Source organism: Quercus lobata, chromosome 2 (genome assembly GCF_001633185.2).
Source record: "Quercus lobata isolate SW786 chromosome 2, ValleyOak3.0 Primary Assembly, whole genome shotgun sequence".
NCBI lineage: Eukaryota > Viridiplantae > Streptophyta > Magnoliopsida > Fagales > Fagaceae > Quercus > Quercus lobata.
The window spans coordinates 89237495-89262323 of record NC_044905.1 but is presented as its reverse complement, the minus strand read 5'-3'; the positions used below and the strand labels follow the sequence as shown (position 1 = coordinate 89262323).

The 24829-nt window shown below is 38.9% G+C and overlaps 2 protein-coding genes and 1 long non-coding RNA gene across 3 annotated transcripts; 1 reads left to right on the top strand and 2 right to left on the bottom strand.

The window, feature by feature from the left end:
• Positions 1 to 504: 504 nt before the first annotated feature.
• Positions 505 to 1415, bottom strand: LOC115957061 (umecyanin-like). The gene is made up of 2 exons (XM_031075302.1): positions 1149 to 1415; positions 505 to 888 (listed from the first exon to the last, which is right to left on the bottom strand). Exons 1-2 carry the CDS (start codon positions 1327 to 1329, stop codon positions 575 to 577), a joined length of 495 nt encoding a protein of 164 aa, XP_030931162.1. The 5' UTR covers positions 1330 to 1415; the 3' UTR covers positions 505 to 574.
• A 1622-nt stretch (positions 1416 to 3037) lies between these two features.
• On the bottom strand, positions 3038 to 4457 carry LOC115957052 (cucumber peeling cupredoxin-like). The gene is made up of 2 exons (XM_031075294.1): positions 4153 to 4457; positions 3038 to 3527 (listed from the first exon to the last, which is right to left on the bottom strand). Exons 1-2 carry the CDS (start codon positions 4340 to 4342, stop codon positions 3190 to 3192), a joined length of 528 nt encoding a protein of 175 aa, XP_030931154.1. The 5' UTR covers positions 4343 to 4457; the 3' UTR covers positions 3038 to 3189.
• A 2590-nt stretch (positions 4458 to 7047) lies between these two features.
• Positions 7048 to 10469, top strand: LOC115957046. The gene is made up of 4 exons (XR_004084319.1): positions 7048 to 7432; positions 7891 to 7947; positions 9392 to 9432; positions 10022 to 10469. It is a non-coding gene; the product is annotated as an uncharacterized LOC115957046 (long non-coding RNA).
• Positions 10470 to 24829: the final 14360 nt, after the last annotated feature.

Here is a 24829-nt window from a genome sequence, read left to right as displayed (position 1 = left end):
CCAAGAACTGAAACCAGCGAGTAGGCTGGCGGGTCTTATCATGAAAAACTGAGTCTAATCAACCCAACAGACCTCTGATCCCTTCCAAAATCTCACTGTTCATTGCCTTTCCCCCTCTCTCTCAGACACATATCCGAGGAGATCTTGTGATAGATCCGACGAGATCCCGATGAAATCTTTTGAGATTTGATTATATCTTGACTAGAGACATCGAAATCCAGCCAAATCTCTACCGCTGTTTAAGATTGCTACTCTTTGTTGGTTTCAACCAAATTTGTCATAAAATTACTCAACAATAAAATCTTAACCACATCTTCATTGATTCCCATGGATAATTATATATTTGCTTAGATATTATCTACTTCCATCCAATAGTTCTTCGAGTTTGGACGTTGCCTAGAATTGATCGGCTATATGTACAACAATTTCGTAATCCATAAACTGCATATAATCAATTATTTTTATTATGAATTTTATTACCAAAACATGTTGGATTACATGAATAATACATAAGGTTACTATACTGGTAGAGTAGTCAGACAAATAAATTAGATCTGCTATAATTTGGTGATATTTAGTCGTAAATCAAGACCGTTATCACTATAGTGGAGACAACTGCTGCAACAAAGGCACCAATAGTGAAAGAGGAAGCAGAGCTAGGACTAGGAGGTTCAGAGCCATTAGTTAGAGCGTTGATAGCGAACTTCTGGCCACTTCCACAGTGGTCATCAACGGTGCAGTAGAAATAGAAAGAACCACTTGTGCCTAGAGGTACAATTAATCCTGGACCTGAGCTATTTAGTACTTCTCCAGGGTCTCTTGTGCAATTATCATATTCAGCTTGTATATGTGAAATTCCAACAGTATGCGACCCAGTCCAGTTGAACGCTGTTCGTCACAGTGAAAATAGATAAGTATGCAAGGGTACAAGAAATTGCCATGTCTTATAGAAGAGTCTAAAGTACTAGCATTGATTGCAACAATTTGAAAAATATCCATAGGCTTTGCAAATTAGGATACCAAGGATACGAGGAACTGACATGTCTTTAAAAAGTTTATTGCAAGATTGATCAAAACACCAAGGACATGTTTGAGGCCTCCAAAAATATAGTTATATAAGACTTAGAAAGGAATTGAGAAACGCTTACTCAGTTTGTCACCAACATAGAAAGTCCTTTTGCTAGCCCATATGGTGTAATAGGAGCTATTTGGAGGAACTTTCCAGCCGAAGCTATCTCCAACCAAATATGTTTGTGCAGCAGTTGCACCCTTTAGTAAAGCCATCACTACAACGATGAAACAACAGCACAAACTCATGTCCCTGGCCATTTTTGCTGTATTCTACAGGTCGTCCCTGATAAACTATCACTAGAGGTTTCTAGGTTATGTATGTGAATGATTTTAATTCACTCAAAAGTTTGATATAAATAATTTAAGATAGCCCACTGTATAAATAGTCTTGGAAAATGATGGTCTGTTTCCATTTTTTTATATTTCAACACTCGTCCCTCTTCTTTTTTTGTCTCTATTTCTAAAAAAAAAAAAAAAAAGTACTCATCCTTCACTAAAAAAGTCCGAAGACTTTAAACAGTATCATGATAACTTATAATAAGATTAAATCTAATACCCTATAGAATATTTATCCTATTCGTATAAAAAAAAAAAAAAAAAACTCAAATCCACGCATTTATTATTACATCCTTTAAGAAAGGAAAAGAAATTGCTTTCCGTAGATGTGGGCTGGGATGAACTATTCCCCTAGGAAAAGCTATATATCTAATATAAAAAAATAAAAAAAAAGGAAAAGCTATATATTTCACATGCTGGTGTTGGACACGTATAAAAAGACAATGCCACAGCCTAGACAACGTGGCTGAAAGTTACGAACATAGGTGCGAGGAAGTCAAAGATGACATAAAAAAATGGACGCATCAGCAATCAATTGTCACTCTTACTACGAACACCTGTCTCAACTTCAATGAATTGCACCATCCCAGTCCCAGGCCACTGCGAAATCGGCCAAATGGTCACCGAACACTACGTAAAAGAATGGTAACTGTAGGACAAGCTAGCTAGCTAAAAAGAAAACCACAATATCATTATTATCTCACGGGAATTTACTTATTTCTCAAAACTTTTAAACCTTATTATAAAACTTGATGCTCTATCTACCCTTAGGTTATGCTCTCTGTTGGCTATTTTCAAGATTTAGATCGAACGTGTGTAAGAGAAACTAACTAATATGTTAATGCACTCGCTAAATTAGGTGTTAATTACTTAGACTATTTTATTTATTTATTTATTTGTAATTTGTGATAACCAATGTTTTGTGGCGGAGAATTTGTTAATCCTTACTAAGGGTTTGTAATAAATTTATTTATATTTTGTTTAGTCTAATATATTAGCACTTTAATAAAAAATTCTGAATGTTGATAAATTCTTTACCCCATGATTTGCCAAAGAATACGCATAGGTTTTGACTTTTATGAAAAATATAAAAAGTTAATTAACAAAAAAAAATCAATTAATATTATTTTTTTATTTTTCTTAAAATATAACTAAAAATATTTTTTAAATCAATATTCTTTGGCATCCTTTAAATTTTTTTTCTTGTTTTATTTTGGACAAACCAATAACTATAATTTCATAATAATGTCTTAAATGATCATAATCCTGCATCTCATCTTTAAAGTCCTGAGTACTGTTTGACTGGTTCAAGGTGTTTGGATTATCTGTTTCAATCATGTCAAGAGGACTTTCAATCAGCGTGGTGGTAGTCTTTTTCCAATCGCAGAAAACGAGTTGCATGCATGCATTTGTATTATTCCTTTCAAACTAACAGAATTGCATGAAATTTACCCCTTCTCTAAAAAAAAATACGGGAAACACTTCATTAAATATTCCATCGACTTCTCATCCAAATAAACATTTCTGAATGTGCAGTTGCACTAGAAGCATCTTCTAGACAAAGCCAAGCGTGCTCCAAATAAACATTTCTTAATTATTTTACACTGATTTTGCAAGATATATACGAGATGTAAAAACAATCGTTTAATTGAAAATTATTCCAGTACATTAAATATCCATACATATGATATGAGACATGATGCTCCTATTCTTACTAGTAAAACAAAGGGAGAAAAAATAACAAATCAATAATTAAGAAAATCCGCTATGGTTTGGGTACATTTAGAAGAAAGTCAAGAAAGAAATGACTGTTGTGGTGAGCACTGCATATAAGGCACCAACTGTTAGAGATGAAGCGGAGCTGGACGGCGATTCAGTTGGTGATCCAGCGGGCGATTCAACAGTGAAGTTTTGTGATTCAACCGTGAAAGAAAACTTTTGGCCTTGCTCACAGTGGTTACTTACGGTGCAGATGATGTACTTAGTACCGGTGGATTCAGGAGTGTATCGAAATGGGCAACAAGGTTGAACTTGGAAAACAGATGATACCTTTGTGCAGGCATTATATTCAGCTTCTGATACAATAGCCACAGTGTGTGTCCCGCTTGTAGCATTGAATACTGGTCATTGGAGGGAAAAATAATGTTCATCAATAATAAATCTAGAGTCCTATATGTATCTTTAAGTCTCACTGAATATTACAAAAATTAAAAGCAAACCCATTTGATAAGTTTTAATATTTACTATAAGTTTAAACTTTGAACTCTGAGTTTTGTCTTAACATTTTGATTAATGTTATAATGTCAAAAAAGATAACGAAGTAAGGTTACACTTATATGTTAGAGTTGTATAATTTTGATTTATCAATTAAAAAATATAAATTTGAATTTTCTTATATATAATGCGTGATAAAATTTTCAAGAGAGAACCTAACCAAACTAACGAATGTAACACTGCCTAGAAAATTAAGGACGCAATAACTTCCATGTCTTAAAGATAAGACTTCAAAACTGTCAAAGTTGTTCAAAAAGAAAAGTTTCATGCATGGTAGGAAAAAAAAAAAAAAACAAACTACGTGGTTAGTCCGTTCAAGGAACTATTTGGTTCAGTTTATAAAATGTAATGTACAACTTTATCATATATTTCAAAATGCACAATAAATTGAATAAAACCAAATATATTTTTGTTATTCTTATTGTGAAAAACTGAGAAGGAAGAAGACAAAAGGTTTTCAGGAGTGCTTACTCAATGCGTCGCCAAGAAAGAATGTTTTTGAGCTAGCCCAATTGGTGTAATAGGAGGTATTTGGGGGAACAGTCCAGCCCAAGCTGTCTCCGACTTGATATTCAACTGCAGCCGTAACTTGAGTGGTTGCACCATTTAGCAAAGCCACCACAACGATCAAGCACCCGATCAAACCCACGCGGCTAGCCATTTTTTTGCTGTGTTCTACAGGTCGTCCCTGATATGCTACCTCTAAAAAATGTGTACTCTTTAAGTGTCTATGCGATACTACAATGAGATTAATGCTTTGGATCTGGATATATGGGAGAGAGAGACATTTGATGGATATATGTAGTTGTGAAGTTACGCGTTGTTGTTAGCAAAAGAGGAAATTTCAAAGTCAAAAAACTTGATTCATTCTGGTACTCGTGTTGGACAATTCCTTTTGCCGACTCCATTAATTACGCGGCGAGCTTGGACTCACACCTATTATTAAGAGAGGCTGCCCGACATGTTACAACGTAGAAATAGATATTTTTCCAAAAAAAAAAACGTAGAAATAGATATAGGCGAATTGTCAAACACGCAGCTCATCAAATATTGCATTCCTTTATTCAATACAACTCGTAAGCAATGATAATAAAATTAAAAGAAATACAGATTCAATAGCTCAACAATTGCGACCTTATCAACTCCTAATCTCACGTTTTTTATTTTTATTTTTTTGTGTTTTGTGTTTTATTTTTTCAATTCTCTTTTTCTTTATTTTTAATTAAAAAAAAAAAAAAAAACACTTCTACTATAAAATTGTTACTATACCTTCTCATCCGTAAATTTTGGTACTACCATATATCTTTTTTTTTATTTTTTTTTATTTTTTATGAATTGCAACCCAGTTGTCAAAACAAAACATAAATAAATGTCTTATCTTTCCTCCCTCAATTTCTTTTTGAGGCATAAGTAGAGATAATTTTGTTAATACTCAATATTTTCTATGTTTTCTTCCTCACATGTTTGTATGTCTGTCTTTATTTTACACAAGTTTATAGTTCTAAAAAAGATTTTCCTTGACTCTCTTTAGGTGTACAAAATTGAAACACTCTTCTACACTAGAATTGGTGTATATATATTTCAAATGGTCATTTTGTATATAGAAATACAAAGAAAGAAAAATCGGTGCAATATAAAAATACAAATAGTCTTTTAATTAAAAAAAGAGAGCTGTATTATATATGTGAGTGTTATGTCCCCCAACTTATCGAATCAAATGGATGAGGTTTGAAGTTTAAATAACTAATCGATTGCTGATTAGGATGTCATTTTATATTTTGTTCAATTTTGTTTTATTTTCAATTACATATTTGACAGTTTTTTATGTTTACTGATTGTCTTAGGTGTTAACATGACCATATATTTAAAGTCAAAATTGTCTAAATGGTTTTCAATTATTGTCTAATTTTGCATCATATATCCTAGTTTTTATACTTATTTTTTAGAATATTTTAATTTTTATATTAAGTGAGTTAATATTGTACAAAAGATGAAAAGTCTAATCTATAAAATAAAATAAAACTAGTTTTCTATAAACTAATTATAAGACTGAAGTGTTGTTAACTCCACAAATTTTCTTTCTTTTTGGGTTAACCAAGCTGATAACATAAAAACTAAAAACAACCATTCTGTTACAAATGAGCTCAGCTTTGTCAAAAGCTAGCAAATCAACCACCACAGTGTTGTTAACTTCACAATTTTTCACTTAGGCCTTTTTATTTTTTTAAATTTGTTATTATTATTTTTGGCCCGACTTAATTGCAAAAGCCTTCGCTCTCTTTCTCAAACTTTATCATTTCATATATATATATATATATATATATATATATATAAACCTTTATTATTTTGATAAAACCCTAAACCTCTAAACTTTACCTTCTCTCTCTCAAGAACTCACCACCACCACCGACCCCGTCTCCCTTCAGACCATAAACTTCAATCAATCTGATCCTCATATCATATAATTGACGAAGATGTTTTCTTATGTGTTATGCTCTTGGAATTAATAAATTTAATAGGCTGCCACCTGTTTACCCTTCAAGTTCAATAACTGGTAGCTTAGTGGACTGGGTTTGTATACTTTTCCAATTTTGGGAAATGTTTCTGTTGAAAATGAAGATACAAGCACTACCAAAAACGCAGGTTGGAGCTGCGTTTTAAAAAAACGCAGCTTCAAAGTGATGTTTGAGCTGCGTTTTCTTAAAACGCAACTCCACCAATGGATGTTTGAGCTGCGTTTTAAGAAAACGCAGCTCTGAAGCCGCGTTTTATAGTGTATGTTTGGATCCACTGAAAACTGCTGCGTTTACGTTTTACGTTTCAGCTTTTTTTTTTTTTTTTTTTTTTTTTTAACGCTAAAATGCTACTGTTCATTACTGTTATGAACAGTAGCCGCAACTTTTGACCGTGAACAGTGTATATGTGCACTGTTCATGGACCCACAAATTACACTTTTCAGCAACTTTTTCATTAAAAATGGGTCCCACGGTACTATTCACACATTTAAAAATTATTTTGCTACAGTGTTTTCAGTTTTCAGTTTTCAGTTTCAGCAAAATAAGTTCTATCCAAACACACCCTAGGGTTGAAGCTGCGTTTGTGTAATCCATCAGGTTTTTTTTTTTTTTTTTTTTTTTTTCAATATATCCTAAAGCCGCGTTTGATAAACGCAGCTTAAATGGCCGAACTGAGCTGCGTTTTTGGAAACGCAGCTTAAACATGAATTGAAGCTGCGTTTATTAAACGCGGCTTCAACTTTACAGAGCTGCGTTTTGTTAAACGCAGCTTCAATTCATACAGAGCTGCGTTTTATAAAACGCAGCTCTGGGTTTGTTATTTAAAAAAAAAAAGGAAGAAGAAAGCCCTCAATAGGACACAACAACGGAGAAAACCTAAATTGAAAAAACTCTCACAGCTCACTCAGCCCCATCCCTTCCTTTCTCCCACGCCTGAGACCGAACCCAACCTTGACACTTTTTTACCAGCGAGGGCATCGGCTTGGGCATTAGAGTTGAGTGATATTAGTGTGGAGATCTGCGAGGGTCATTAGCATGGAGATCTGTGGGTCATCTGTGGGTCATTTGCTTTGATTCGTGGGATCGCGCTCCGATCTGTGCTCCGATTCATGGGATCATGGGTGTCGCCGTCGGTCTGGCCGTGCGTCGTGGTTGTGGTGCTTGTTTTGTCGTGGTGCTAATTTGATGATGTCCCTCCCCACGTGTTCTGTCACGTCCTCGATGTCAAGCTCCATGTATGCCTCTTAATCAAACACCCACCAATCTAACATTATCTATATCTATCTATGTTTGTCTCTTTGTCTCTCTCTGTCTCACTTCTTTGTTTTTACTTTTCTACTTGTTTTGTTCATGAATGCTGTTGGGTATTTTGGGTTTTCTGTTTTTTTTTTTTTTTTTTTTTTTGAGAGATTTTTTGTTCAGCGAAAATTCTGCTTTACCAAGTTACTGTGTAGGAATGAGCTAATTTGAGCTTAAAGTGTTTCTTTTTATGGGTTCTATTGGGGTTTGAAGAGTGAAGTCTTGGATTTTCTCGAGCTTATGGTTTCTTGTTGAAGCAATGGGGGTGTTAAAGAGTGAAGTCTTGGATTTTCTTGAGCTTATGGTTTCTTGTTGAAGCAATGGGGGTGTTAAAGAAGGTTCTCTTATTGTGAATTTGATTTGAAATGTTGTGGTTTTTTTTGTTCTGGGGCAGGCGGAGGAGGGGACTGATGAAGTCTTTGCACAGGTTTCACCGGTTCCTGAAAGTGAGGTGAGCTTTGTTTCAGATTTTATGCATTTTTTTTTGGTTGCCAATAAAATGTAGGAAACAAGGATAAATTTGAGCATTGGGAATTCAAATGATGGACAAACTTCCAACTTTGCCGTGTGGTTGTGCCTATTTTAGGCCAAAACGACAAATATGATCTTTCTAACTTGGAAACGTGGAATTTTCTAACTGTGTCATTTCCATTTTCCATTTGGTATTATTAGCAACCAAATGAGGCATTGAAATTTTTTGAATTTGGCTGTCGGTCTAGCCGTGGGTCATGGTTCCTAGTGGGTTTTGGTCACATGGAGTTACATTACATGCATTACACAGAATCATTGAAAAGCATCTCATGGAGTTTAGTAGTTTAACCAAATGCAAGTGAAAGGCATCTTAAAAATCAACAAGGAATTATGTACGAGTCAGAAGAGGTATTCTAAAATTTGCAAGCATTTTATGAGATGTTAATGTTATTAAATGTGAACTACATATATCAGCAAATGCTGTTAGGAATAATCAGGGGCAGCTCCATGTTGAAGGACCACTCTGACTTGGCTGAGTGTGATTATAATCTAGTTTTGGTTGATGTTTCTGTAGATGCATAAGCACATATATGATGAACTTTTTTTTTTTTTTTTTTTGTGGTGTAGATAGTATTATTTCTTTATTTGTTAAATTTACTTCTACTTATGCCAAATCACAACATATTGATATCAAAGTTTCTGTTGTCACAACAATATCAGATGCATTATGTGTAAACAATCTTTTAATAATTAAATTGCTAGGGACATTTTAACATAATATCAATTTAAAATGGAAATTTAACATATATTAGGAACATTAGATAAACAATAAGCTTTAATTGTTTGTACAGTTTCCTTATGTCACTAATGGAACTCGTTCTTGGATTGCAAATAGAAGAAATGGTAAGACTCCCCAACCGACACAGAACTCTAATTACTAGAGCCTCATAGCTCTGCATTGCCCAAGTGCAAAGATTATTATTATTTTTTGAAAGTGCATAATTCTATTCTTCACATTTTTTTATGATGGTTTTTCATGAATTAAAAAAAATAAAAAGAATAATGCTATTCTTAACACTTTTTAATGATTATTCTTTCATGATTTAAGTACACATTATACATATACGTATATTACTTTTTTTTTTTTAAAATGAATATGTGTATTATTTTGTGGATTTATAAATTATTGATCAATTTAATTTCCTCGAAAAAAAAAAAAAATTCTAGCTCTGCTACTGGGCATGACAGAGTATTGTTAGAAGCAATTTATTGCTTATATGATATGAGTGATAATTCTAACACTAGGCTAGAGCTAATGAGTTTTAGCTCAAATGACACATGCTCCTCCCTCACTTATTTATTTATTTTAATAAGTAATCTAGCTAGTGATTTTGTGTCTCAGACTTGGATTATTGTGTTTGTAGGTGGAGAGAAATCTTTAGGATGACTACTAGTGAAGAGACAGGTAGTCTGGGTTGGGGTGCTTCAATATTGTGTCACTTTTACAACAACTTTTATTTATTTAATTTATTTTCTCATCAGCACCTATTTCATGACATGGCAACATTTATGTGTTTTAATTATCACTGTTAGAGACAATTGACTGGAGAATCACTAGCTGGATTTTGTGATTCAATTACTTACCTGATTTAGCAATTTTCTATAGAAAAATGTGTATGTCTTGGGATGATATGCTGTTTAGGTTTAAATCATATTTATTTATTGTGTTGTGTTTAGGTTTATTACTAAATTAATCGATGTTAATGTGTTGTTCTAAAGCACTTGTTTGTTCTTTTTCTTATAGACTATGTATGTTTGATTGCTGTGTGAGGTGCGTTGCATGTCTACCAAAATAATTGTCTATTAGTTTTATGCAATAAATTGTATCTTCATTTTACCAACCCCCCACCCCCTGGGTGGGCAGACGGGGAATTTCTTTTGCAAATCCAGAACTGTGTTCATTATCTCTACTATTTCCTTGCTATTCAAAAAATAAAATAAAATTCTCTACTCTTTCCTGTTTTTGATCAACCATGGAATTTTGGCCCATGTAGTTCAGGAGTTGATGAACTTGAGAAGCGGTTGGTAGCTCTTAGAAATCCATGAGCTGAAGATTGGATATTTGTGAGTTACTGAATTTCTGCAAGGTAGTTTACTATAGATATTCTATCTCCATAGGATGCTACTCATTTCATCATGTATCTTGAGATGCTATTTCATTGTTTTGTCTGCGTATTTTGTGGAATGCCATGGACAGTGATTCTCCATCACATTTGCAAAAAATGTAATTGTTGAACTTGTTTTGTTTTGTTTGCTAGTAATTGGTTGGGAACTTGTTGGGTTTTGGCAATTGTTGAGTGCTTATAGAATTGTAAATTATTTGGGCAGGAATTGTATTTAGTAGGGAAAAAAAAGAGGACCTATTAGCCACGTTTTTAAAAATGCGGCTATGGATAAACCAATGCAGGGGGCTTTAGCCGCGTTTGAAACGCAGCCCAAACAGGGCCTATAGCCGCGTTTTCCAAAAAATGCAGCTATAGATCCCAAACCTATGGGTGTGAAAAACGCGGCTATAGGGCAAAATAAACGCGGCTATAGAACGGTCTAGAGCCGCATTTTTAGAAACGCAGCTCTAAGTCCCCGTAAGGGACTATAGCCTCGCTGCATAAGCCGTGTTTGGAAACGCAGCTATAAAAACGCAGCTATAGCCTATAGCTGCGTTTTTTATAGGCTATAACTGCGTTTTTCAAATGCAGCTATAGCCCTCTTTTTTGGTAGTGAAGTGCAGATTGTAGAGTACAAAATGCAGAAGAAGACTGAGACTAAAGATGAAACGAGGTCGTTTTGTATAAATGAGGAGCTGGCGCACTCATTGACACGACACCGTTTTGCAATTTCTTTAGTAATTGCATTAGTGAAACGCTGCCATATCATTTTAGACAGATTAGTTCTAATTTCTATTGTGAAAATATTGTAGCCATAACATTTCTCTATAAATTTAGACCCCTTAGCTTGTAAATAAAAGTTAGATTAAAACAGTTTTCCTGCTAAATCAAAGAAGTTAGCTAGTTTTGCTTCTTTCTTTTTCCAGATTTTGTATGTAAGAGATAAAATATATTCTATCTATTTTCAGTTGCTTGCAATCATTCTTACTCATCGATAAGAAAACTAAGTTCTATTTAGAAGCTTTGAGTTTCTATATGTTCACGCAGCCCATTAAATATTGCATTCCTTTATTGAATATAACTCGTAAGCAATGGTATATTAAAATTAAACAAAAAATAGATTCAATAGCCCAACAATTGCGACCTTGATCTAAAAGGCAAATAGTATGGGTGGTAGCATGGCAAACGTCTGAGTTTTCTGACGTAGTCCAGCCACCATAGGCCAGGCCTGATAAAGAATGGGATCATACGTCATATATGGCCCTGGGTCAGGCCCAATGGCAGACTGGAGAACTGGGTTGGATGATAACAGTATTTTGTTAATATTATGTCTTGTAACTTACCAATTCAAATTGAGGAAGTTTGAAGTTTAGTTTGAAGTTTAGATTCTGTTCAGCTTTGTTTTATTCTCAATTTGTATTTAAATTGGAGTTTGTTCCTATTTTTTAGGATTGGATTGTGGTGAGCTTAGCTCATTTTTGGTTATCTATATACATTGAATGCATTAATGAGAATGAATTAAAAAATAAATAAAAAATGTCAATTTCCTCTCGAGCCTGTTTGGGAGGAGGGACTGGAATAGAATGGAAATAAATGAAAAGAATAATTTTAAAATATTTTTCCCTTCTTTTGTTTGGGAGTTTTAATGGAGGGAATGAAGTTTAAGTGGGAGGGAATGTAATGGGTAAGAGGGAACACTCATTCTTCTCTATTTCCTTAAAACCTCAAATTTTTATTCCCCCGAAATTGGGAGGAATGTGAGAGAATGAAATTAGATTTAATTAATTTTTTACTAAAACTTCCAAAATATCCCTATATATTCAATCATTTACTTTAAAATAGGGGTCTAATAGTAATATTGTCATAAAATGATTTATTCCATTTCCTCTATTCCATTCCATTCATTTTTATTCTTTTATTTTAAAACATCCAATTAAGGTTACTTAATTTCATTCCATTCCATTATTTTCTTATCCTTTCCCTTACTTAAATACATTCCATTCCATTTCATTTATTTCCATTTCTTTATGATCATTCCAATCCATTCCATTTCATTTATTTCCATTTCCTTATGATCATTCCATTCCATTTCATTCCCTTATTAAGTCTCAAGTTCATGAAATGGTTATTTTGAATTGACTAATTATTTACATCATTTAAATTGAGATATTACAAATTTTACTACATAGAATTCAAAAATTGATGTATCACGAATTATCAAAAAGAAAATATGAGATGCAATATCAAAAACTCGAATTATGATACCCTTTTAATTTTTGTGGCAAGTGAATTATTGGGTACAAAAACCGAAGAGTCTAAATTCAATTAAATTCTAAATTATACACACACACACACACGACACATCACATGCGCTTTGCGCATGCAATAATGCTTTTTTATTTATTTATTTGTTTTTTGGTTTAATATTATTGTAGGGACAAAGGCCCAAGATCATATAATGGGCCTTGGGTCTTATATAAAAGTTCGACCACATCTGAGGAGAAGGTGTGGGTGTCAAAAGGGCTCCTGGCCCAATTCTTATGGGCCCAAAATTATTTAAAAGGCGGTCCGAGGAGAAATGTCTCCTCGGAAATACCAAATATGGCTCAAACATGCACTCTGCCTGCTATAAAGATCCACTCCTATGAGTATTAGTAACAAGGATGAGTCCCACAAGCCCGTAAGAGGGAAGAAAGTGTAGGATGCCAAGAGAGAGGTTATAACTACCACATTAAATGCATGGCAACTACTTTTCTGGCCCCATTAATGTGGAGATGACTTGTGGATAGTATTGCCTTGGCTACCACAACTCATAGAAAAATGGGGGAGATGTCAGATGAGACGGGCACTCAAGTGAAGGTCCAAATGATTAACAAATATAAGGTCTTGATGACTTCAAGGGGCCTATATAAAAGAGGGGAGTCCCCATGAAGAGGGGGACGAAAAAACAGGAACTTAGAATAGAAGAACATGGTGAGAATCATAGTCTTTAAGTAGGGACAAAGATACATCCTCCACGTCTCCTCGGACCATATATCTAACAGACATGAATGAGATTTTCTTATTTTCAATTGTTGTATGGCCCACTGTTAACTAGTATGCACTTCGTTAGGGTCTAGTTCTATGACCCACTCTCTATAAATTCATTATTTCGGGCTTCTTAGGCCAGAACCCCATACCTGTTGGGCCTGGACCCTGAATTGCGACCCTACGATTGGCGCTGTCTGTGGGAAGAACTTGTGCCTTAGCAAGTGAGATCGTTAGAGATGGAAGGATCAGGTCTGCGCCAAATGAGACATGCAGACTCCTAATGACAGGACAACTTCTTGAACCTCGAACGGGAGAGAGATCAAGACAAGCGACGAGAGGGTAGTGTAAATACCTCTTACACGAGTAGAAGTTGCTCGAAAGGGAAAGGTCACACATCCCAAAAGCGGGATGATCATAGGGCTCTACAGCAAGAAATCAACGACTTGAAGGAGAAGTTACGTCGAGCGCAACGAAGGCATCCTTCCCCCAGTTCGGACACTAGCGATGAGGAAGACAATGAGTATATGCAGAGATTAAGAATCCCACCAAGTGAAACTTTCTCCTATATGGAAGAGCAACCTCACAAACGTGGCCACAAAAGCCCATCTTACAAGGGCCTAGCAAACGACGCCATGAATAAGGCCTTGGACCACATCTCCCAGTCACCCTTCACGTGCAGGATAGAGGAGGCTGAACTTCCTCGTTGTTCCACCAACTCGTTTTTGCCATATATAATGGTTGGATGGACCTAATAGAGCACGTAAACCAGTTTAATCAGAGGATGGCCATCCATTCCAGGGATGAGGCGTTGATGTGCAAAGTGTTTCCGTCCAGTTTGGGACCCATGGTGATGAGATGGTTCAATGGCCTTAAGCCAAACTCCATAAACTCTTTTAAGCAGCTAACATAGGCTTTCAGTTCTCGCTTCATAACTAGTAGCAGAGTTCCTTGGCCCCTAGATTTCCTTCTGTCCCTGTCCATGTGAAAAGAAGAAACCCTAAAGGCCTACTCAGATAGATATTGGGAAATGTATAATGAGATAGAGGGAAATTGCGATAATGTCGCCATTAGCACATTCAAGAGGGGTCTGTCGACAGAACATGGTTTAAGAAAGTTCCTGATTGGGAAATCAGTCACCAGCGTGCGCTAACTCATGGACCAAATTGACAAGTACAAGAGAGTTGAAGAGGACTAATAGACGGGAAAGGGCAAAGCGAAGGTTGTCCCTCAGGAGAGGAAGGACTTCAGGTCGGACCATTTTAACAATAGTAAACGGCTAGGAAGGAATTACTCGAAGCAATCTAGATCCATAGGGGCATAGGCAGTCCATGTTGTGTTCCAAGAACCATTACATAAGGTCCTAGAGAAAGTAAAGAACGAACCGTTCTTTCAATGGCCAATTAGGATGGTAGGCGACTCCACGAAACGTAACCAGAAACTGTATTGCGAATATCACCAAGAGCCGGGCCACACCACTGATGACTGCAGGAATCTGAAAAACCACTTAGATCGGCTGGTCCGAGAGGGAAAGCTGAGACACCTCTTGCATCATCCTATTGGACTACAGGAGTAGTCGAACGTCGAAACAAGGCAAAGCATATTGAGGCTGCCCATTTGCACGATAAATGTCATTCTTACCGTACCAGGAAGAACTAGCTCCCATCCTTTCAGAGTGATGTCAGTGGCCCGACTCCCCGTTAAAGCTAACAATCGGGAATCCAAGAGGGCTAAAGGCATGGCCACACCCCTAATCGGATTCTCGGATGAGGATAAACTTGGAATCCTCTAGCCCTATAACGATGCTCTAGTTGTCATGCTCAGGATTGGGGGATATGACGTGAAGAGGGTGCTAGTTGATCAGGGCAGCACCATGGAAGTAATGTACCCCGATTTGTACAAGGGGTTGAAGCTGAAACCAGAGGACCTGACAGCATACATAGATAGGCTCGGACATAGTGGAGGTGGACTTCATAGTGGTAGACACTTACTTGCCCTACATCGCCATTGTAGCCAAACCGTGGCTTCACACTCTAGGGGTTGTGTTATCAAAATTACACCAAAAGGTGAAGTACCCGTCGGAGGGTCAGGTGAAAGAAGTAATAGGGGAACAAGCCATGGTCCGGCAATGTATTGTGTTCGCCATCTCTCGATGACCGAGTATTGAGCCCTCCACCTCAGTCGAGAATGGCTTATAGCAATTAACAACCCCGACCTTAGCCTTGGGTAGTGGGGGACCCATCAAGGGGGCGAGCTGTGAGGATTTGGAAAAAGATCTTGTAGGCTATGATCCGGAAAGATTTTTTCAGGTCAGCTCAGTACTGTTTCCCCAAGAGAAGGAAACCCTGATCGACTTTCTCAGACAGAATGTGGACATGTTTGCATGGAACGTCTACGAGGCTTTGGGGGTCGATCAAAATTTCATTTGCCACCACCTTAATGTTAGCCCAACCGTGACACCTAAGAAGCAACCTCCTCGACGATCGTCGAAAGAGCATGCAGATGCGGTGAAAGAGGAGGTGATGAAATTGAAGAAAGCAGGGGCTATCAAAAAGGTATTTTACACCGAGTGGCTGGCCAACACTGTTGTGGTGAAGAAGAAGAGTGAGAAATGGTGGGTCTGCGTGGACTTCATAGATCTAAACAAGGCCTGCCCGAAGGATCCTTTTCCTATGCCTTGGATAGACCGATTGATGGATTCGATTGTGGGACACCCTCGAATGAGCTTTTTGGATGCCTTCCAAGGCTACCATCAAATACCCCTAACTGTCGATGACCAAGAAAAAATAGCTTTCGTCACCCCTGTTAGAAACTACCACTATAAGGTAATGCCTTTCGACTTGAAGAATGCCAGGTCAACCTACTAAAAGATGATGACCAAGATGTTTGAACTACAAATGGGTAAGAGCATTGAAGTCTATATAGACAACATGGTGGTAAAGAGCAAGTTAGTGTCCAACCATGTCAGAGATCTCGGCAATGTCTTTGAAAATCTGAAAAAGTACAAGCTGCGCCTAAACGAGTCCAAGGGTTCATTCGGAGTGGGGTCAGGGAAATTCTTAGGTTACATGGTGACTCATAGAGGTATTGAAGTCAGCTCGACCAAATTAGAGCTATCCATAGCCTGCAGCCTCCTTGGAACCCTAAAGAGGTCCAAAAACTCATTGGCATGACAACCGCCTTAAACTGTTTTATCTCCCACTCAGTGGACAGTTGTAGGCTTTTCTTCCTCTTATTAAACAAGTGGAAGGGGTTCGAGTGGACTGAAGAATGCACCTTAGCCTTCTAGCAGCTTAAGGAGTATCTGTCTTGGTCACCAATCATGTCTAGTCCTGAAGCCGACGATGTTATATTCACCTATATTGTTGTGGCCCTTTACGCAGTGAGCCTAGTGCTAATCCGGGAAGACAACGGCATACAATGGCCTATCTACTACATGAGTAAATTGTTGCATGAGGCAGAAATCTGTTACCACCCCTTCAAAAAGGCCGCCCTAGCAATCGTACAAGCCATACGGAAGCTCTTCCACTACTTCCAAGCACATACTGTTGTTGTACTAACCCAACTCCTGCTTAGATTAATACTCTAGAGTGTCGATTACATGGGTAGAATAGCAAAGTAGGGGACGATTCTTGGCGCCTTCAACATTAGGTACATGCCTCGCACCGCTGTGAAGGGCTAAGTCCTCGCGGATCTGGTAGTTGAGTTTGCTAAACCCTCATCAGAAGGAGAAGGAGGGCCACTATACTCAGACAAAAAACTGATTAGCTTGCCCTCTCAGAAAGAGCCCATTTATTGGAAAGCATATGTCGACGATGCGGCCAACCAAAGGGGCTCAGGGGTGGGGCTCGTCTTGATTTCTCCCGATGGAATTACCATCGAAAAATCATTAAGGCTGGGCTTCTCTGTTACGAATAACGAGGTAGAGTATGAGGCCTTGTTAAAAGGAATGTCTATGATTTAGAAACTGGGCGGGAAATCTATAACCATGTTCTCGGACTCAAGACTTGTCATGGGACAAGTAAATGGTGAATTGGAGGCGAGGGATGAAAGAATGCAAGAGTACCTAGTCTAAATTAAGTGCTTGCAAGCGCATTTCAACTATTTCAGCCTAATGCACGTATCTAGGAGTGGGAACACCCATGCTGACTCCCTGCAATGCTCGCCATCTCCTTGGCACAACCTCTCCCTTGGGTCATACTCGTAGAAGATATATACAAGCCATCGATGGTAAGAACCGAGTTAGTGTATGTTCATAGTGTCAGGGTAGGGCCTAACTGGATGGATTCTCTAGTATTATTTTTAAAGAACGAAATCTTACCCGAAGATAAGAACGAGGCCGACAAGATTAGAAGAAAAGCTTCTCGATTCTGGCTATCCGAGGACTCCAAACTGTATAAGCACTCATTTTCAGGACCGTACTTGCTATGCTTGCATCCAGATGCCACTGAGGCTATCCTGGAGGAATTGCACGAAGGAATTTGTGGGAGCCATATGGGGGGTAGATCCTTGTCCCATAGGGCCATAACGCAAGGTTATTGGTGGTCGAGCATACAGAAAGAGGTGCAAGAATATGTGAAGAAGTGCGATCAATGCCAAAGGGTTGCCTCAAATATACATCAACCAGGCAGGACCCTTAATCCACTGTCTAGCCCCTGGCCATTCGCGCAGTGGGGCCTGGACATCCTAGGACCATTTCCCAGAGCAGTGGGGAACAAAAGGTTTCTCCTTGTTGGCACGGATTATTTCACAAAATGGGTCGAAGTTGAGTCACTGGCAAACATTAGAGACATTAATGCTTAGAAATTTATTTGGAAGAACATTGTCACTAGGTTCGAAGTCCTTTACACCCTAATCTCGGACAATGGCCTTCAGTTTGATAGTAAAGCTTTCAGAAGGTATTGCAGTAAGTTGAAAATTGTGAACAGGTACTCCACATCGGCTTACCCACAGGGGAATGGGCAGGCCGAAACCATCAACAAAGTCATAGTAAATGGGTTGAAGAAGAGATTAGATGACGCGAAAGGAAGGTGGGTAGAGGAATTGCCCCGTGTTTTATGGATGTACTGCACCACGCCATGCAGGTCCATAGGGGAGACCCCCTTTTCAATGACCTATGGAGCTGTGGCCGTTATTCCTCTAGAGACAAATTCCCCAACACTGAAGACCAGCACATTCTGCCTTAATGCTAACAACTGGTTACTAGAAAAAAGCTTAGACCTCATCGAGAAAAGAAGGGAAAGAGCAATGGTCCAACTTGCCTACTACTAATATAAGCTCAAGCAAGGTTATAATACCAAGGTGAAGCTAAGACCTCTAGCACCTAGGGATCTGGTATTGAGGAAGGTCCTGGGCACTGTAAGAAATCCCGCGTGGAGAAAACTCGGATCAAGTTGGGAAGGCCCATATTGTATCACCTCAGTGGCCGACATAAGGGCATACTTTTTAGAAGATTTGGACGAACATGTAGTACCACACCCTTGGAATGTAAATAACCTAAAAAGGTACTATTATTAATGATAGTTTGTAATTTTTGGCCCCACACCATTATCCAGTTTTATCTAAGTGTTAAATAGAACCCAAATCCTGTCTAGCTCTTCAAACCACAAGTTAGGGGGAAATTAACTACTAAGCAGTTTTATCTAAGTGTTAAACAGAACTCAAGTCTTGTATGGCTCCTCAGACCATAAGCTAGGGGGAAATTAATTACTACGCAGTTTTACCTAAGTGTTAAACAAAATTCAAGTCCTGCCAGGCCTCTCGGACCACAAACTTGAGGGAAATTAATCTCGATGTAGTTTTATCTAAGTGTTAAATAGAACCCAAGTCTTGTATGGCTCCTCAGACCACAGGCTAGGGGGAAATTAACTACTACACAATTTTATCTAAGTGTTCAACAGAACCCAAGTTCTGTATGGCTCCTTAGATCACAGGCTAGGGGGAAATTAACTACTACGCAGTTTTATCTAAGTGTTAAACAGAACCCAAATCCTGTCTGGCTCCTCGGACCACAGGCTATGGGGAAATTAACTACTAAGCAGTTTTATCTAAGTGTTAAACAAAACCCAAGTCCTGCGTGGTCCCTTGGATCACAGGCTTAAGTGAAATTAACTACTATGCAATTTTATTTAAGTGTTAAACAGAACCCAAATCCTGTCTAGCTCTTCGGACCACAGGCTGTGGGGAAATTAACTACTAAGAAGTTTTATCTAAGTGTTAAATAGAACTCAAGTCCTGTGTGGCCCCTTGGATCACAGGCTTAGGGGAAATTAACCTCGATGCAATTTTATCTAAGTGTTAAACAGAACCCATGTCTTGTATGGCTCCTCAAACCACAGGTTAGGAGGAAATTAACTACTACGCAGTTTTACCTAAGTGTTAAACAAAACTCAAGTCCTGTGTGGCCCCTCGGACCACAGGCTTGAGGGAAATTAATCTCAATGCAGTTTTATCTAAGTGTTAAATAGAACCCAAATCCTATATGGCTCCTCAGACCATAGGCTAGGGGGAAATTAGCTACTACACAATTTTATCTAAGTGTTAAACAAAACCCAACTCCTGTATGGCTCCTTAGATCACAGGCTAGGGGAAATTAACTACTACGTAGTTTTATCTAAGTGTTAAACAAAACCCAAATCCTGTCTGGCTCCTCGGACCACAGGCTATGGAGAAATTAACTACTATGCAGTTTTATCGAAGTGTTAAACAGAACCCAAATCCTGTTTGGCTCCTCGAACTACAGGCTAGGGGGAAATTAACCACTAAGCAGTTTTATCTAAGTGTTAAATAGAACCCAAGTCCTATATGGCCCCTCGGACTACAGGCTTAGGGGAAATTAACCTTGATGCAGCTTTATCTAAGTGTTAAACAGAACCTAAGTCCTGTGTGGCCCCTCGAACCACAGGCTTGGGGGAAATTAACCTCAATGCAGTTTTATCTAAGCGTTAAACAGAACACAAATCCTGTATGGCTCCTTAGACCACAGGCTAGGGGGAAATTAACTACTACATGGTCCTATCTAAGGGTTAAACAGAACTCAAGTCTTGCCTGGCTCCTCGGACCACAGGCTTAGGAGAAATTAACCACGATACAGTTCTATCTAAGTATTGGACAGAACCCGAGCCTTATGTGACCCCTTGGACCACAGGCTTGGAGGAAACTAACCTCGTTGCTATTTTATCTAAGTGTTAACTATCATTTTTTCATTCTTTCATTCATGCTTACCGTATTGCTTAAATTTCGAGTAATGTTTGGCCCTCAGAAATTAGTAACATAACTGAAATTCATTCATAACAAAGGTAGAAAAGGAAGCAGTAAAACAAGATTCAAAGAAGAAATCATATCATTCATTAGGCTCCGAAATGTATTTTCTTACAAACATTGGCAAAATAAGGAAATAAAAGATAAAAGAAGACAACTACAAGAAAAGTCCTACACTAACGTCCTAGGCTTTATCTTGGGCAGAACTCTTTGCAGGGACCTCTGCCTTAGGGTGATCGCCTCCTGCCTTAGGCTCAGGTCCAGCCTCCTTGGCTTGTGCGACAATGTCCCTTATAGTGAGGGCGTCTTCAAGCGACTTGTCCTTTGCAGGTGGTTGCATCTCCTCGGCTTCAGGAATGAGGGAATCTGAAGTAGTGACCCTAGCAGAGAGGGGCTTCTCGGGAGGAACCGAGCTTGGAATCTTGCGAATATCTTAAAGAAAGAAGATATTCTCAATCTTCCTAAGGTCGGAGTCTGTAAGAACTACCGCCCAGTCCAAGGCCACCTCCTAGGACATGGTAATGTAGTCCCTACAAATCGTAGCCGCCTCCTCGGTCAGCTTGGCCTGGGTATCTACCACTTCGCACTCGTAGGAGGCTGCCACCACAGCCTCAGCTGCCTCCACAGCCTCAGCTGCCTCCCTGGCCAAGCGAGCCGCCTCTTTTGTCTTTGGTAGCTTTGCCTTGAGTTTTGAGACCATTTGCTTCTCGATTGCGAGGTTTATTTTAGACAGATGAAGCTATTGACGCATGTCCTCAGCCTGCTTGGTTATGTTCTTAAGGCCAGCCTTAGCACTATCTCAGGCCTTAAGTGCTTCCTTTATTTCCTTATTCAGGTGGTTTTTTTCTAGCCTAAGGGCACTGGTAGCTTTCTCTGCGACAAGGCGGGATTAAACCTCAGTGTTCAGATCTTCCTGGGATTTCTTGGCCTACTCCTTAGCCAAGAAGATTTGTTGAGTGTCCAGCACGGGAGTGACGGAGGAATCATTAAAAGAAAATAACAAATAGTTAGGTGCGGAATAAAGAAATTGATCAAAGAGGAGTCTTTGTTTACCATGGCCAGATCTCTCTTCAGCGATATGAAGAGATTCGATTGCTGAGTAGCCCGAAGCCCTTCCCTGTCATGAGGCAGAAGGGGCTGCCGCAAGGCCTTAGGAAGGTAAGACACCTGCCCTCTTTTGGGACTCCCGAAAATTTACGTCCCACGAAATAGGGGCCCTATCCAGCTTTAGGCGTGGGGACCAGGTGCGCTGCTCCCTCCTTATAGCCGCCTCATCTCGGCTATCAACGAACCTTGTCCTTTTTTCCTTGGGCTCTTTACCCTTCTTTTGTTGCTTAGCCTTTTCAGGACCGACCTCGCCCTCTTCCAATTTTTCCATTGGTCTTTGCCACCTCAAATTGGGAAGGGGTTGTAGCGTTGGGTCAGTGGAGGGGGGAAGAAGAAGAGGAAGCTTGGCTGTAACCTACTCCTTGGGGGCATCCTTGGAAGACTGCCCCTTATTTCTATTAGACAAGAGGCCCTTAAGACCAGACCTCGGCTTCAGGTCCATGTCCTTTTCTTCAATCTCTTGGCTATTATCAATATGAGCAATTACCAAGCCAAGAGTGGGAGCCACTGAGGAATGATCTATTTTCGAGCCAGAGTCTGAGAGCTCTACAGGCCTGGTTGATACCTTTCCCTCTTCGGCGAAATGGAATTGGTCAATTTCAGCCTCAAGAGATGTGTGCAAGGAATCAACTCCTTTTCCTAGGATAGCTAACTCTTGGATGACATGTTGAACGAGCAATTGGGCTGGTGGTAGGTCTCTCTGAGCAAGAAAGCTTGGTATAAAAAAGTTTATGTGGGCTAATCGAGGACTTCCAGCCCTTATGGCTTAACCCATGTCCACGAAAGCATGAGAAGAGGGCTCGTAGTCCAAGATAAAGGGAGCAGCACGTAGTTGCCCGTCCTCGCTTACAAAGATCTCGGACCTTAGGAGAAAGTTGAGGGCTTGGACGTTGACCAGACTTATCCTTGGAGTTGTTTGTTCTTTGTCTGCAAAATGCCTAAAAGAAGGGTTATGTCAGTCCAAGAAGGCAAATAACCAAAACCAAAATTGAAAAAAGTGAGAGGAAAGCTTAAGACTAAGATCCCTGCCGAGGGATCTGACCCTACGGTGCCCCACTTGGTGTTCCCCACTTAACTGGGCAGTGAAGACCATCATGCCATGCACCGGAGATGATCAAATGGTCGTCCTTCAAACCTTTGTTGGACGTGGGAAGGTAGGATATCAGCCTCACCTCGTCGAACCTGGATTTCAGGTAATACGACTCATTGAGGCAATGGCATTTGTACAAGTGAACTACATCGTGCCATGAAAGGCCGAGGTTCATCTGTTTGTTTAGAGCGTCTACGCACCCCAGGATTCGGAACATGTTCGCGGCACACTGGTGGGGGGCCAGCCTATGACTGCGCAGATAATCCCTAGTTATCCTCTCCATGGGGATCGTCATTCCTCCTTCTATAAAAGCTATCATTGGAATGGCAACCTGCCCCGTCCTTCTCTTGACTAAGATTTGGTCCGAGGAGCAATACTCTAGACCTACTCCCAGCAGGATATGATATTTGGCCCTGAAACCCTCCATACTGGCCGGAGAATCTACCAATTTCTCAAACTTACCCATCCCACTAACCTTAGGCGACACGAAGAAGATTTACTTAGGGAAGGTAGTCGGGAAAGGCTAAGGAGTGTAGGAAGTGAATACTAATGGGAGAGAAGATCCTAAACCTCTCGAGCTTGTGAAGAACTTGCCGGAAATCCTCACTAAAGTGGCTATGGAGTTTCGAATGTTTTGCAAGAGGAAATATTGGAGTGCTCTGGGACGTTTGAGTGTTTTTTCTAAAAAAGGGAATGATTCCCCTCAGAAGTCTTATATAGTAAGGAGGAACTAAATGGGCTTACTCCAGCCCAAAGGATTGGGGAAATGTCGACCATCGATTAGGCACCCCACCGTTGGATGCAGGGGACATAAAGCCGCCTGGCATAATTAATAGCGCCTCGCGAGTTACGAAACGTAGGTGGCAATAATAAGGCACATGAGAATGTACCTTCACACGCGTGAGTCAAGGAATTATAATAAGTAATCCCATGAGTAATAAAATACCGTCTTTTATCCTCAGATAATAGGGAAAAACTGAAATTTTTAGGGGCTATTGTAGGGGCAAAGGCCCAAGATTATACAATGGGCCTTGGGTCCCATATAAAAGTTTGACCACGTTTGAGAAAAAGTGTGGGTGTCAAAAGGGCTCCTGGCCCAATTCTTATGGGCCCAAAATTATTTAAAAGGCGGTTTGAGGAGAAATGTCTCCTTGAACGTACCAAATATGGCTCAAACATGCACTCTACCTGCTATAAGAATCCACTCCTACGAGTATTAGTAACAAGGATGAGTCTCACAAGCCCGTAAGAGGGAAGAAATGGTAGGATGCCAAGGGAGAGGCTACAACTGCCATATTAAATGCATGAAAGTTACTTTTTTGGCCGCATTAATGTGGAGAAGACTTGCGAACAGTGTTGCCTTAGCTACCACAACTCACAGAAAGATGGGGAAGATGTCCGATGGGATGGGCACTCAAGTGAAGATCTAGATGATCAATAAATGTAAGGCCCTGATGACTTCAAGGGGACTATATAAGAGAGGGGAGTACCCATGAAGAGGTGGATGAAAAAACAAGAACTTAGTATAGAAGAACAGGGTGAGAACCATAGCCTTTAAGCAGGGACAGAGAAACATCTTTCACGTCTCCTCAAACCGTATATCTAACGGACATGAAGGAGATTTTCTTACTTTCAATTGTTATATGGTCCAATGTTAACTAATATGCACTTCGTTAGGGCCTAGTTCTGTAACCCACTCTCTATAAATTCATTGTTTCGGGCTCCTTGGGCCAAAACCCCATACTTGTTAGGCCTGGAACCCCGATTTACGACCCTACAATTATAATGTTTAAAAGTGATAGAAAAATAATAGTTTGTATTTTTTATTTATTTAAGAAAGAGGTAAGGTAATGTGCCAACGTGGAATACTATTTAAAATGATATAGAGATAGTGTCCTAAATTTTAGGCTGAATAGAGAAGATAAAGGAAAAATTCTAAAATTAGGAAATAGTAAATTACTCATTTTAACTAGTTTGCGTTTTTTAATTTAAAATTATTTAGCTAAAATATAGGGGTATTTTAGAGAGTTTAAGAATTTGTGTGAGGGTATTTTAGTACGCAAAATGTTGAAATCCAAATGAAGAATCATGTTATTAATAGTGTGTATATATATATATATATATGAGAAACCATTACATACTTCAGAAATGTATTATTTAAAAAAGGTGTACGTTAATAATATGTATAATTTGAATTGTGTAATTGCAATTTT

What these genes read in the sequence shown, in the direction of transcription:
- LOC115957052 (XM_031075294.1), bottom strand. Translation starts at nt 4,342, where the DNA reads ATGGCTAGCCGCGTGGGTTTGATCGGGTGCTTGATCGTTGTGGTGGCT. An exon ending in CTTTCTTGGCGACGCATTGA is followed by an intron (nt 3,528 to 4,152) that starts GTAAGCACTCCT and finishes TCCAATGACCAG; the next exon opens with TATTCAATGCTACAAGCGGG.
- LOC115957061 (XM_031075302.1), bottom strand. Translation starts at nt 1,329, where the DNA reads ATGGCCAGGGACATGAGTTTGTGCTGTTGTTTCATCGTTGTAGTGATG. An exon ending in CTATGTTGGTGACAAACTGA is followed by an intron (nt 889 to 1,148) that starts GTAAGCGTTTCT and finishes TGTGACGAACAG; the next exon opens with CGTTCAACTGGACTGGGTCG.